Source organism: Medicago truncatula, chromosome 1 (assembly GCF_003473485.1).
Source record: "Medicago truncatula cultivar Jemalong A17 chromosome 1, MtrunA17r5.0-ANR, whole genome shotgun sequence".
NCBI lineage: Eukaryota > Viridiplantae > Streptophyta > Magnoliopsida > Fabales > Fabaceae > Medicago > Medicago truncatula.
Window position 1 is genome coordinate 8899519 of NC_053042.1, and position 14738 is coordinate 8914256.

General features: G+C 32.5%; 2 protein-coding genes across 2 annotated transcripts; both read right to left on the bottom strand.

Annotated features, from left to right (window-relative positions):
• Positions 1-275: 275 nt before the first annotated feature.
• Positions 276-5860, bottom strand: LOC25482256 (la protein 1). The gene is made up of 10 exons (XM_013610803.3): positions 5703-5860; positions 5543-5621; positions 3948-4100; positions 3031-3173; positions 2523-2671; positions 2017-2121; positions 1488-1935; positions 1052-1199; positions 731-809; positions 276-611 (listed from the first exon to the last, which is right to left on the bottom strand). Exons 1-10 carry the CDS (start codon positions 5751-5753, stop codon positions 518-520), a joined length of 1449 nt encoding a protein of 482 aa, XP_013466257.1. The 5' UTR covers positions 5754-5860; the 3' UTR covers positions 276-517.
• Positions 5861-9648: 3788 nt separating this feature from the next.
• LOC25482257 (sulfite exporter TauE/SafE family protein 3) lies at positions 9649-14330 on the bottom strand. Its single transcript, XM_013610804.3, has 12 exons — positions 14066-14330; positions 13761-13920; positions 13139-13339; positions 12982-13046; positions 12825-12852; positions 12446-12522; positions 12196-12297; positions 11680-11730; positions 11381-11602; positions 10693-10786; positions 10448-10588; positions 9649-10066 (listed from the first exon to the last, which is right to left on the bottom strand). Exons 1-12 carry the CDS (start codon positions 14216-14218, stop codon positions 9990-9992), a joined length of 1371 nt encoding a protein of 456 aa, XP_013466258.1. The 5' UTR covers positions 14219-14330; the 3' UTR covers positions 9649-9989.
• Between the last annotated feature and the right edge of the window lie 408 nt (positions 14331-14738).

Genomic DNA, 14738 nt, shown 5'->3' on the forward strand with positions numbered 1-14738 from the left:
TTATGATAAAAGTAGAATGTTGGCAATGATCTAATGATTATAATTGATTGAAAATTTAAAACTTGTTGTCACTAGATTTTGAACATATTTTAAAAAAATTATAGAAAAAATGCCACAATGTCATTTCATACATTATGAAGTTTTACGTTCTTTTGTGTGCACTATGTATGCCACAAACTGACCTTACGTTCTTATATCACTTCACACATAAAAATTTATGGCTTGGTTTACCTACTAAGTTTAAGGTGCGTTTGTTTTACCTAATAACAATATACTACCAAACTAACATTTGTTTGTTAAAAAAAACTAAAATACACACGTCAGTGTTAACTTACTAAAATTAATTCAAAAATAACACGAGAAAGTACTGTATAATTAATTGTTTTACATGCCCAATTGAAACTTAACTAAAAATACTGTTATCAACCAACCAAATCTGAAAGTAGCTGAGAACAAAATCAGGCAACCCTTGAAGCAGCTACTAAACCGGCGTTGTTATAAATAACCCTGAATGCAGTTAATACTTTCTATATTTATTTTGGCGACCTCTTCCAGAATCATTGTCTCTATTACGTGAAAATTTGCCTCCTCTACCATACCTTCCTCCTCCCCTGAAAAGAGATTATATAATTAATATTCTAGTTCGAGTTTCACTACTTCCCAGTGATCCCAACAAATAGAGAAAAAAACATATTAAGGTTAAGAGATGGTTGCATTGCGTGCCACTTACCTTCCTCGGTTGCTGAAACTTTCTCTGCGTATATCTTGTTTACCACGAAGCTGGCTCCAGTATTGTTTTTCAGCTTCACCTGATTACATACCAATCAAGAATAAGTCTCGGCGTCTGTTTGGTTCAAACAAGAGGATATTTAATGAGATATCAATTTACATTTTAAATATTAGAACATTTTGTGAAATTTTCAATTCTCATGATATGAAGCGTGCTTATTCCATAAAAAAATCATTGTCACTGGAAACATTAAAAGAAAATACAGTAATTAAAACATGAAACCCAACTGATTGAAAAATTAGATGTAAAAGTAAAACTAACCTGTCACTGGATCTAGAGTAGCAATATAATTCTTCACAACTAAGCCCCCCTTTTCCGAAAGAGCTGCAGCAGCACGTGCTTTCTGAGCAGCTTCAGGTTCATCAAACCGAATGAATCCTGACTCATCTCCCATATTGAAATCTATGTACTGTGCAATAAACAAGAATATAAAATCAATATACATGTCTTAAGCAAAGAAAAATTTAAAAAGTCAATTCTTAACAAAGATTATTCAAAAAGTTACTTTTTAGTAATGTGAGTTAAAGATCTAAACCACGGTCAGGTTATTAAAGCAAAAGAAGGAAACTGTATCTTTCAAAAGTGCTAAAAAAGACAAGAGTTCTAAACAATAATAGATAGCTATGAAGTCATAGATAAATATCAAACCAAAGGAAGAAAGTCCCAACAGCTGGAGAAGGGGAAAAACCATATTTACCTTAACATCACCAAACTTCTGAAAGACAACCTTCAAATCTTCACGTAAGACAACATCTGAGTCGTTCTTGAAAATAACAGCTGTTTTTTTCCCAGTTTCCTGGCCCTTTTCGACACCTTCAGTCACCTTTCCTTCACCTGCCCCATTGTTTTCTTGGCCCTTTTCTTCAACTTCGGTCTCCTTTTCTTCCTTCACCCCATTTTTCTCTTGCTCCTTTTCTTCGCCTTCAGCCTCCTTTCCTTCGTTCACTCCATTGTTCTCTTTATCATTGTCATCATTTTCTGACATCTTTTGATCACTTTCCTCAGCAGCAACTTCAGAGGGTTTTTGTTCATCTGTCTTGGTGACATCATTATTGTCATTGGCTTGTTGATCAGTGCTATTCTTTTCTGGAACTTCATCTGAACTGCTCTTTAGTTTGAAGGCAATAACTAAGCCTTTAGGGTAGCTGCAACAACACAAATGAAGTCAATTAATTTGCTTTTATTTTATGGTTGGGGTACAGATTAAAAGAATTTCAGAATCTTACTCTTCTTCTGTATTGGTGTTATCCTCTTCGTGGTTTGAACCCACATTTTTACGAGATTTTTCATGCTTTTCTAATTCCTTTTCTCTTTCTGCGTCAAAGTCCTGCCTGCATCGAGTAAATATATATAATATTATTAGACAATTTATGCATATGCATATAGACAATAGACTGTATTACGCCCCAAAAATTCACAAGTTAGTAAAACCCCATTTTTGCAAGCTAAATGCAGAAATTGAAGTTTTTATACAGGGATGCCAGGAGAATCATAATCACTCGCTCTAAAGCAACTACCATCAATTCCAGTTTTTTAATAAATATATATATTAATTGACACGTATTGTAATATATGTATTTGTCGAAACAATTTTGACAGAAAATATTGGATTATATACTCTTAGTTTTCTTCATATAAGACACTAATAACATACATCAGAAAAAAAAAACTTTATTTCATTAAAACTCATCAACGGTCAGTAACTCAGTATTGAATCTATAAGCATGCTTACTTTGGCTTTAATTCTAGCTCAGCGCCTGCATACACTAATTTTTGCTTCAAAACATTTTGCATTTCTTCATCTGATGAGAACTCAACAAGGGCAGTACCACAGAAGAACTTTTTGTCTCCAACATGACGGGGCAACCGAACACTGTTGACCTGAAATCAAAAACAAAAATGTTACATTTTTTGTTATACAAAATAATCAACTATTTTTTTATAATTCCAGACTATCCTCCAAACTATTTTTGTTAAATAAATATATAATTTAAAACCTTCAAATATTAACCAGGGGATTCAAATACCAGATTTATCTGAAAGAAATCTCATGTTTACCAAAATCATAGGTTATGCTTCAACTTTTCACCAAGAAATTTAATTAATATACATAAAGCATCATCACTCGGAGGCTAAGGTTAGCATACATGATGCATTCTGACTATAATAATGTTAGAATGTAAACCACGACGTTAACGTTAATATTTTTTTTTTGAAGGAAGCATTGATGTTAATATTACCTTGGCATATTGACCAAAGAAGGACTCCACTTCTTCAAGCTTCACAGTATATTCAAATGGTGATGCAGCAATCGTTCTTATCTCAACCTGCTCAATTACCTCTTCTGGCTTGGGAAGTTCAGTAATCCTGCCAACTTTGCTCCCTGGAATGCACGAATAGAATGACAGAAATAAGTAATAAGTTATGTGGTCATTCAACACAGAAACAAAATCTCACGTATGAGGTTAAATGTCTTCTTTTTCAATCTTAGTCTCACTCGCCCAAGAAACAAAATTTCAAGTGAGAAATAAACTAAACTTATGACCATCTACTCTTGTTTCAGAGCATAATCCGGAAAATTAATGATTCACTAAATGAAATTTATATCTATCGTGGTTTTCTTAATTAACGATAGATATAAATTTCATGTAGTGGATCATTAATTTAGAGTTAATCGAAGGTGACCTCGAAATCAATGACCATACAACAGAACAGCATAAATCGAAGGTGACCATAGAACAGCATAATCTAAATTAATGGCCATGTATCGTTAATTTAGAGTTAGCAATAGTTTCAAAACATGAAATTTATGACCTTCATCATTAAAAATATAAACGTTGTAGAAATAAGAGATTCATATAAATATAGTTACTAGAGCTTTGCAAAGCAGTATAGAAGGTGAAAGAAAACCACTATTGCTAACTTTAAATCAACCAGAACAGCAATCTCTCCTATTCTTAATTGGCTAGCAAAGTGAGAGGAAAAAACCACACAACTATGTTTAATTAGAAGTTGCAGTAAAATAGATTCTTTAATCATGAATAGCACAAATAAATAACCTATTGCAGTTGCCTGATTAAAATGAATTTATTGCAAAACTAAATACAACAATTATACACAAAATGGATGAATGGATTCAAAAGAGAAAGAAACTGACCATCTTCCGATAGCTTGAGTGAAGCAGCATTTTTCAAAACTTCAGCAACAGCTTTGACAGTTTCTTCCTTAACATCAGCGGGCTTAGTATCATCAGCCAACTTAAGATGCTTTCGCATCCGATTGAAGGAACAAAGCAAAGCCAAACTAACCACTGTGTAGTTAGAATTTCAGTTAAGATCAACAACTAAAACAAAAACATGTTTAGCATTGATCAAATGAGAAGAAATTGGAAAGCTTATTTTCCCTGGTTTACATTTTGGTAGGATATCTCTGTAAGTGGGGCCTTTGGTACCACAGTGGCCCTACAGAGCATCCCAACAAACTATAGTCTTTAGGAGAAGTTGGCTCATATCGCGTATGTTATACTCCTGTTGTCAACATTGGGACCTGTGAAGCAACGACACAAACACGAACACTAGACACGATTCTGACACATCAACACCGATGGTAATTTGAGAAAATACCAGAATTGGGTGCAATTACAGGTTTCGGTGTCAGACACAGACATGTGTGGGACACCGGACACGCTTTCGATCAGACAAGTTTCGGTGCTACAAAGTTTAGGACTCTGTTAGTGGGTAACCTGTTGGTACATTTGTCAGCGCTTTGTGAGCCTTGAGACCTACCCTGACCCTAGTCAGCCCAAGGGACCCAACTCACCTAAACTTTTTTCTATAAAAAAAGAGTAATCTCCGCTAAGGTGCTTAGGTTGCAACTTAAACTCCTTACCCCTCCCCAAAGATGTGTTGTGGGGATTGAATAGCAGTCCCCCACAAGGTCAGCCGCTTACCAATCGAGTCACAACGACTAGGGTTTGCCTTACTTTTTATTGGTATTGACGAAATGAAAACCTCTTTCTCTTTTTATGTTTGTTACTAATTCTATGGTGCACAACTAATAGTGTCGTACCAGACAAGTTTTTTTCTTCACTATTGGATCAAAAAGTCTCATCATATCTCACTTGATCCAATGGCGAGACTTATAAATTAAATGGTGGAAATAAACTTATATATGATACAACACCTATCTCACTTGTGCACCACAGAACTAACCCACTAAAACTGAATTGTATGGCTTGATTTTTCACGTACATATGAGAGTAAAGGCATACCCATTCCAAAAACAACAACAAATGTAACTGCCAGATATCGACCTATGTTGCATAGGTACACAGGATATAGTACCCGGTATGATACAGCTACGAAAAATACAGCAATTTTAAAAAAATTAAAGTATGGGTACATCAATAAAAAAAACAAAAGTTTAGTTATATAATATAACATGAGAGCTAAAATGTTCAATTTACAACAAAAACATCAAAAAGTAAAAAATTAGAGAAAGCTACAAATTTCACTCAAAACAAGAAAAGTGGAGTCCGGCGCTACCAGACACTTACCTGGTACCGCCGGTACTTCACAATTTTCTGAAATGATCGGTATATACACGTAACTATCTATCACTATCGTGTTTTATGTTGGCATTAAATAGTTTTCACTACCTTCAATTACATTAACAAAACCCTAGAAACCTAAACCAAATTGATAACAAAACAAAAAGGTGAAAACAAAAAGGGGCAAAATGGTAAAAGGATACTTCCATCTTCACTTTCATTGACAGTTTTACTCAAGAAATCATCTCTGGGAAGATTACTATCACTGAAATAAAACTCAACCTGTCGAATCAAAAACACAATTAGGGTAAATCAAAACGACATATGAGCAAAAAGGAAAACACAAAAACGATGGTTACTAACCTGTCGAATAACTTTCTTGGTTGTTTCTTCGTCGAGTGAATGTTTCGCCATTGATGAGAAAAAACTGGAGAGTGGCGGTATGGGAGAGAAAGAGAAAGAGAGGGTGTAGGGTTTTGGAAAGAGTTTTAGGTCGTGTTTGGTTTTCGGAGGTTTTAAATATTCTCGTGTTCTAAATTTACTGTTCTAAATCGTGCTTGGATTTTTATTTTTTTTTTGGTCCATCGTGCTTGGATTTTCTATCCCAAGATAAAAAAATAAAAATAAAAACATGGTTAGACTTTAACATTCATTTTTGTATAAAAATAAAAGTTAAATATGTTTTTTATCTTATAAATGTTTTAACTTTTATCTTTAATTTTAAGTCAACTTATTGTATAATTCAAAATTTTGAATGATTTATTAAAGAATGTTCGGAATATTAAAATAATTTGAAAAAAAATAGATTTTTAAAAAATATTAATTAATATGAATTTTTAAGATGTTTAATTCCTCATTTGTTAAAAAATTAAAACTTTTAAAAAAGAGAATTTTTTAATGTAGTAAACATGACTATTTTTTTTAAAAAAAAATTGTATAATACACGTGGGTTGACTTAAAAGAAAAGATCAAAAGTGGTGATATAAAACTTTTTGGACCAAAAGTTGAAAAAAAAAAAATAAAGAGACTAAAATGAAAAGTTGAAATATTTACGGATACAACAAACCCACTTTCCCATAAAAATAAGGAAAATGTTAACGAAAGCCCACAAGAGACTCTTTAAGAACTATAAGTGGTAAGTATTTATAAAAATGCAAGTATTTAATGCACTAAATCGAAATATTTGACTTTTTTAAAGAATAATTGTTTATTTCGAAATGCTTAAAGAGTGTTTTAAGACACTTGCTAACAAGATCCAAAAAATAATTAGAGAGTAAATCCTCGATTCATCATTTTTTTTTCTCGTGCTAAACCTCTGATTCCTATGAAAAAGGTACTAATGATTCAGAGTTTGGTTGTGAGTTAAGTAAAACCTGACAAAATTGTTTTGCACATGAATAAAATTTGGATTATCTTGAACGATTCGTCATTTGGTTTAGCTCATTAACCACTTGAGCCTTATCACCTGATTTCTCGATTCGTCATTTGAGATTATGGAGGTCGGACATTTACACCCTTAAAATTTGTGAACGAGGAGTGCCACACACGTATTTGGTGGAACTTATATAAATTTTAATCGATAGAATAGAATGTATTGATATGTATGTATTAGGGTATGTGCTCCTAATATTATTCATTTGGAAATAGACAAAAAAATCGTGATTCTAAATTATACCGAGCAACACGATCCTTATGTTAACTTGCATCTAATTTAAGGTTATATTAGTATTGAATCGATATAAAATGGTCAAGTTGATTCTAAAGGCGAGTGAATGGAATCTCAAACCTTTTTCATAAAAATTGAATATTCAATGAGATTCAATTTTCAATTAGGGCCTAACAATCTAACAAATATTAGGTTTTAGAAGGAAAAAATTCACAACCTAGATTATAAAAATTAAAGTTTTAATTGATAGATATAAAGAGAAAGAACACATAGATATATAGTGGTTCACCTATACCAATGACTAAGTCAATTAAATTCCTTCGATAGCAAATGACAAGTGTTTAATACAATGTTTATACCAAAAATTGTTCCTTGATAAGCTTCAACCTTGAACTTCAATCTTTGTGGGAATGAATCCAATTCTTGATCTCAAGAATTTCCTTCAAATCTTTATTGGAATCACTCTTGTCTAAGCAAGGCTATGAGCAACTAAACCATTGAGCCTCATTTGAATATTGACAAAATTTTGATTCCAAGATGAACAATTTGAATGAGAAACCCCAATTCTCAATTGAGGTGAAAGGATCACAATCCTCTACTCTAGGTAGCCAATTTTCCCCATATTGAAACCTTGAGAAAATCGCGCTCTAATGTACAAAGATTCAATCTAATCTAAGTAACTTTCAAGTATTCACAAATCATAAACAATTTCTAAGTGTTTTCAAAGAGATGAAGGAAACTAGTTTATGAGAAAAGAGTGAAGAAATTTAATGCATTTGAAAAACAGTGTTATGACTTATATAGTTTTTAGGAATAGAAAGGAATGAACTTTGTTAAAAAATAATGAAAATATAACTGAATCGATTCTACAAACATAAAGTTTTAGTGATTCGATTCACATATTCATAAAATCATAATAGTGAATCAATTCAAAGTTAAAAATGAATAGTAAATCAGTTCACATATTCATAACAATAGAGGAGTGAATCAATTCAATCAACAAAAAAAAAATCCTTCTTTTCTAAAACACAAAGTGAATAGATTCACATAGGAGACTATAAATGTAATATGTTTATCAAACTTTTGTTTACAATTTTGTAAAACAAATATAACATTTTCAACCAAAAAATTGAAAATGTCAAAAACATTAATTTCATTGTTTTTAAAAGTGCATTATTTAAAATTTGTTTTTTATACTTCCATATGTTTGTTAGAAATGAAATGGTCTTCCGATATCCTTCTTGCTGAGTTGTATGCCATTCATCAAGGGTTGTTGCTTGCTAAGGAGATGAACTTTCAAGAGGTTTTATGTTGCACAAATTCTCTCCATTGTGTTCAAATTCTTAAAGAGCTAACCCCTAGATTTTATAAGTATGCTACATTGATTCAAGACATCAAGGACCTCCTCAATCTTCATTGGCTAGCTTCCGTTGATCACACTCTTCGAGAAGGAAACAACTGTTCAGATTTCCTAGCTAAGACTGGTGCTTCTTCTACCTCGAAGTATGTTGTTCACACCTCCCCTCCGGCAAGATTATCTGATCTCTTAGCTTTAGACTCTGCGGGAACTTGGTTCCGTAGACTTCATTCTTTTATTTTTTTGTTCTCTTTTTTCCTTTGTTTCTCTTAGCTTTGTAACAAAAAAAAAAAATGAAATGGTCATATATGCTACAAAGCTGAAAAATATTTTCAAAACGTAAACAGAGCCTAAACGGTATAGTGGAATTGCTTATGTCCTTATCATCATGTTGGATTTCTTTTCCTTAGCATATGAATATTTATGGTGCGTTTGGTTTGCAAAACAGTAAATACTAGACATAACTGTATAAGACAGAACAACACAACACAAGATAGAAAAACACATAACAAATTTTTATAGCATTGAATAATTTTTTTGTTTTAATTATATGATTTTTGGGGGACGAAATGCCATTTTGATATTTTAGACAAAAATATCAGTTTTTGTCATGTCCATTTCCTCCAGTTTGTCTTGTACCAGAAACAGTTTTACAAATCAAACATTGGACAATTGGAGTTGTTCTGTCTTGTCCTTCATTTTTTAGCAAATCAAACGCACTCTTATAAGTCACCATTAGCTGCATGCATGATTATATAGTAGTCAATAGTAAGTCCGGTCCTTAGGGGTGTAAATAGCTCCACTGAACTAGGCCTCTCAAATTTTGAGACTCAAAATATTTTTTTTATATAAACGCTTTAGTATAAGAGAAATATTACGAGTCAAATTGAAGATAGTTAAAGTCAATGTAGCTGAATTTTTCTCAACTATAAGTGAGACCATTTATGATTTAAAACTCCAACTAAATAACTAATTTTCTTTTTAAAATTATTAATTTAATTTAAAAGAAACACCTTAAGCACGACAACTATTTCCTAGGGGCACTACCAAGGTAGTGCTCAATGCTCATAACATGAAAATGCTAGGCAAGCCACAAGCTCACCCACGACCACAATTTTAAACGAGTAAATACAATTAGTCCAATTTTAACTGCCCACGATCCTAAGCATAGCAACATGATTGGTTCCTTTATTTTTCGGAATGAATTCACAATGCTCTCATTCGAGACATATAGCATTGCTCTGAGAATTATTAGCCGAATCATCCATAACATGTTTCATGGAATATATATATATAATTGATGCCATAATGACACGACACATCTCATGGGGACAAACCAAATTCATAGCTTCCACTCTAATATATCATTAATAGCCTAAGTTCAAATAAAATAAGTCATCTCTTCTCTGCATGGTATGAGTATGACAGAACAGAACATATAACATGTAATCATTTATAGTATAGCTTCAAGTAATAAAAAATTCCCCAATCATTGTATATTGAGTAAAACAACATATCTGACTCTTCGTGTGTGGAGAAGGCAAACAATAATAACGCCAAAACTTAGATAAATACATGAACCTCTCTATGCATCATATATATACTTGTAGAAAAAATTCATCATATACTAGTAGCAAAACTCCTCAAATCCCATGTATTCATTATTCTGAATCCTCTGAATCATGCGTGATATTCCTACTCCACCTATAGACAACCATACAAGTGAAAGCCATGTTGTAAGCAAGTAGATTTCATAGAGAAATATGCATAGTGAAATGAAAGCTTAAAATGTAAAAACTAATTAGCAATCGTCATATTTTTCTCCGCAATGCGATTATTATGACGTTTTTAGAGGTCTCTGCAATCACATTGCAACCACAATTTTAGTCATATCAATAGCATGCATGTGTCTAGAAACAAATTCTATACATGTTTTGGAGGCGTCCGCAACCACATTGCAATTTTTCGCGATGTCAAGAATATTTGACATGCACAATTTAAAATATTTGACCATAACATTCTCTTGATATAGTTAAATCAAACATGACAATTTGACTCATTATAACATATATAAGCATTACTTACCTAGTGCAATTGCACTAACAAGAATTGTGAAGGATAAAACAAAGATAATCAAGGAAGCTCTTTGAAAGATATTGACAAGCTTGTCAATGATTTTCTGTCCTATGTATGCTGCAATGGTAGACACTAGGGTGAGGTAGAGAGCTGCAAATCAAGATGAAAGATACGTATTAGTATACATAGTTGAATTTTATGACCATATGTATATTTATAAAAATATGTGAAAGATGAAGTTTAATTTTAATTACCATAAGGAACAGGAAAACGTTTCAAGAGGTAATACTGTGCAACAGATATAGATGCTGTGAATGTCATTCCTAATGAGGCTGAGGCACTTGCTAACTGCAAGATTATGAAATATAAGATAACTATATTTTGATCAATTTAGGCGATGATATATAGAATATACTAGTAGTAGGATTGGTCTCGTAAGTATAACTCAAATGCTAAAAGACCGTAGGAATATTTGATACTAAGGCGCGCGAATTCAAACATGCAATTCTCTTGCTTCTCAATCCTTAGTGTGTGTTACACTCTTCTATGAGGATCCTAACTCATAATTATCATTCCAGGAATTATTAACTAAACCTACAACTACCTTATAATCTATTTAAAAAAAAAAAAATGCTAACGAGTGTCCTAAAGACACTCTTTAACAACTTTATTAGGCCATTGAATTGCATTCAATAATAATTAACAGTTTTTTTTGGGTCAAGTAGTCTGATGGCTAGAGCTCACATATTTAAACGTGGAGAAGAGGGTGTCCGGGGTTCGAACCTCGACCCCTGCATATAATACGCAATGTCGATCCCTATCAACTGAGCTAAGTTCACGGGGATAATTAACATTGTTTTAGGAATGCCATGCTATGATCATTATTAGGCCAACCCAAAAAAAATGGATGCAAGTGAAAATGCATATTCTACTGGAATTTACCTGTGGAGCAATTCCCAATTCAATAAACAAAGGGCCCATGACAAATCCACTACCTACACCAAGAAGTCCACCTAAAATTCCAGCTAGCAAGGAACAAGAAAGTGATAGAGCTAGAAGATGCAAAGGCCAATGTGTGCCATGATCTTGTTTGGAAATAGTGATCTTCTTCCCTTGATATAGGCCTGTTGCTTGGTATAGAGAAACCCCTACAGTAACTGGTATCTATAAAACAAAATTTAATTACTAAATTTGTAAGTAATTGTAAATTTGACACAGTAAAAGAAAGTGTACACAGTTACCTGTAAGAAAGTAAATATCCAGAATGTGATTGAACATCTAGTTGTATAATTCTGTTGAAAAGTGAATCCTTTTGATAATTAGTTCATATAGAAAAAAAGGGAGAGAATACATTAATACTAAAAGTTCTAAAAAAAATATGCGACCACGATCTAAGACGCAATATGATAGTTTTCGATATCTCCGTGACAACAACTGAAATCACATTTGACTATGATTTTCCGTGATATCAAAGTTCGTGAGGCGATCACAATTTAAAACCATGACTCCTATAAAAAAATTTACGAAAATAGGCTCCTCGTAGTTGGGATAACCTTGCACCTATCCGTTCAGTACATTGATGGCCGTTGGATTCAGATTGAACATTTCATAAAACATACAAATTTTGTATTTTTGTTCGTAAAACCAAAGTACTGAGCTAGAATTCTGGATCGTCAATCTCAATCCAACGATCACGGAAGCACCCACTCTGTGATTTTAGAATATTCCCAGGTAGAGAATCTGAATTTGGAATTTACCTTGGCAATCTGTAAGAGAAGGACTGAAAACCAAACAAAACAAAGAAGTCCAAATTCCTTCCAACGAATATTGCTAAGAATGGTCCCCTGGATTACGGTTACCTACATGCATTAAGAAATGCATCTTAGACATAATATTTAAATCATTTATGTCCATTTTTTTTTTTTTTGGTGTACTTCCAAATATGATTTAAGCATTAGAAATGATTAATCTATATAAAGAAACAACAATATTAAAATATGGACATACTTGTTTAATTTCCTTTTCAGGCCCATCATCTGGACAACTAGGTAGATACTTGTACTCCACATCTTCACTTGTAGTAGCTGGAAGAAAATGACAATATCATAATGATTAATAATTAATTGATACATATCTATTGAGTTTGTATCTTGTGACCATGTGGGAGGGAATTGAATGAATTGACTGAAAGCTCAGACACTCTTTGAATTAGGCGTGTCCTGATGTCGGATACGTGTCGTGTCCGACACCAATACATATAATTACATTAAATTATATGTTTTTCTCAAATTACTAGTGGTGCCGGCGTGTCAGTGTCTGTGTCATGTCCGATATCTGCGTCTGTGTCCATGCTTTATAGCTGAAAACTAATAATATATACACTCACCATTAGACTCCAAAGACTTCACAGCCTCCTGTGATTGAAAAAGAAAATATTAAAAATGTAGTTATAAATTAGTTTTTAACACCGACAGTGTATTAACCCACTTGAATTAGTCGGGTGGTAATGACCTGAACTATTGAAAAATGTAGTATTGATATACCTCTTTTATTATGGTTTCCTTATTCCATGTGTCAAGACCCTTTAAGTAAGCCCTTACTGATGTCACTGCAAGTCTCAATATAACAAATCAACCATATTAGTTACTAAGTGAAAAAATTTAAGTGGACTTTTTTGAAGTAGAAATTTTGTATAATTACCTATGAAGACAATAATTAGTAGAACAGTAATCATCCAATCTGCAAATACTACACTTAAAACAACCCCTATGCTAATACCAAGAATTATAACTGGTGCATTAAGAAGCACCAAATCATAGTCAATCATTGGTATGTCAAGTGTTGGATGCCTTAGCTTCAAATTGAAGAATACTGTTGATATTGCAGCACCAGTAACCATACCTAAAACAAACACAATAAATGGTCAAAAGCTCAAACATTTCAGTTTCAAAGTAGGTCCTAAAACAAATTTAGCTCGGTTGGAGCTCAGTAGCTCACTAGAGTCAGGGCAAACTTCAAAACTCAGAGGGCACTGACAAAAGTACTTACATATTATCCACGAATAAAATTTTCACGCTAATAATGAGAATTGAACCCAGACTCTGGTGGCCTTATGGGTTATGAGTGAACTCCTTACCAACAGGACCGTTTTTTACATCTTTTTACATCGATTAAAACTTCAATCGATGTAAAAACTTATTTTTTTAAATATTTTCAAAGAAATCTCAATTTCAAAGATCCATTGAGAAAAATCAGTTTCTAAAGAGGATAATTGTGATGGATATCTATTGACTTTGTCATGAACAACTATAGAGACTCTTACATTTTGAAATAGCAGTTGCTGATTTTGCATCAAATCCAATAATCAAGATTAGCATTGGAACAAAGATGCCACCACCACCAACTCCACCTACACTTCCAAATGAAGCTCCAAAGATTCCAATCAAGGTACCAACAATGATTTGCCATCCAAGTCTTATATCCTATTAATGATTAAACAATCAAATTCTATACACAATAACACACATTTATATAAGGAAATAGACACTTGAGAGAATTATTATATAGCAAAGTAGAAGAGATATTGTATTCAAAAGGAAATAATTGTAATAGATGCAAAACACTTACTGGCCAAACATGTTCATTAGCTTTGACATGGTAATAAAAAGATTGTGCTTCATTAACTATCCATGATCTTTCTTCACTTTTGATGGTTCTATTAGCACAAAAGATGAGAAGAGCAAACAAAAGAATGAATGAAAACAAAACCACATTTCTCATGACTCTTCAATGATGGAAAACTAGCCAGCTTGGAAAGAGTTAAAGCTTTGGTTGGAAAATGTGAGAGTAGAAATGGAAGAATAGCTGAGTGTAGTGATTATGGAGATTTTTTTGGATTATATATTACTATATGATTGCTTTTATTGATGGTGATTTCATGTGAAGTCCACTTCATTTTGATCACTTAAATTGACAAATAGATTTTGTTTAGATTAAACTATTGCCAAGTGTGTACATGTTTGAATCAAACTTGGGAAAATTGATTTAGACCAAAAATTATTTTTTAAATATGCATGTGTATGTTTTAAAAAATTAATAATCATATTAAATTATGAAAATATATTTTTGTTCAAAGCTTGCATTTTAGGAAAACAAACATTTGTTAAAAGAAAATGTTTGGTAGACATATACCAATAGATGTATACCATAAGATCTTGGTATTTTATTTTTCTATTTTATACTAATTATTTAGTAAAATATTTTATTTCTAATTAGGAATTAAATCAAATTATTTTCATAA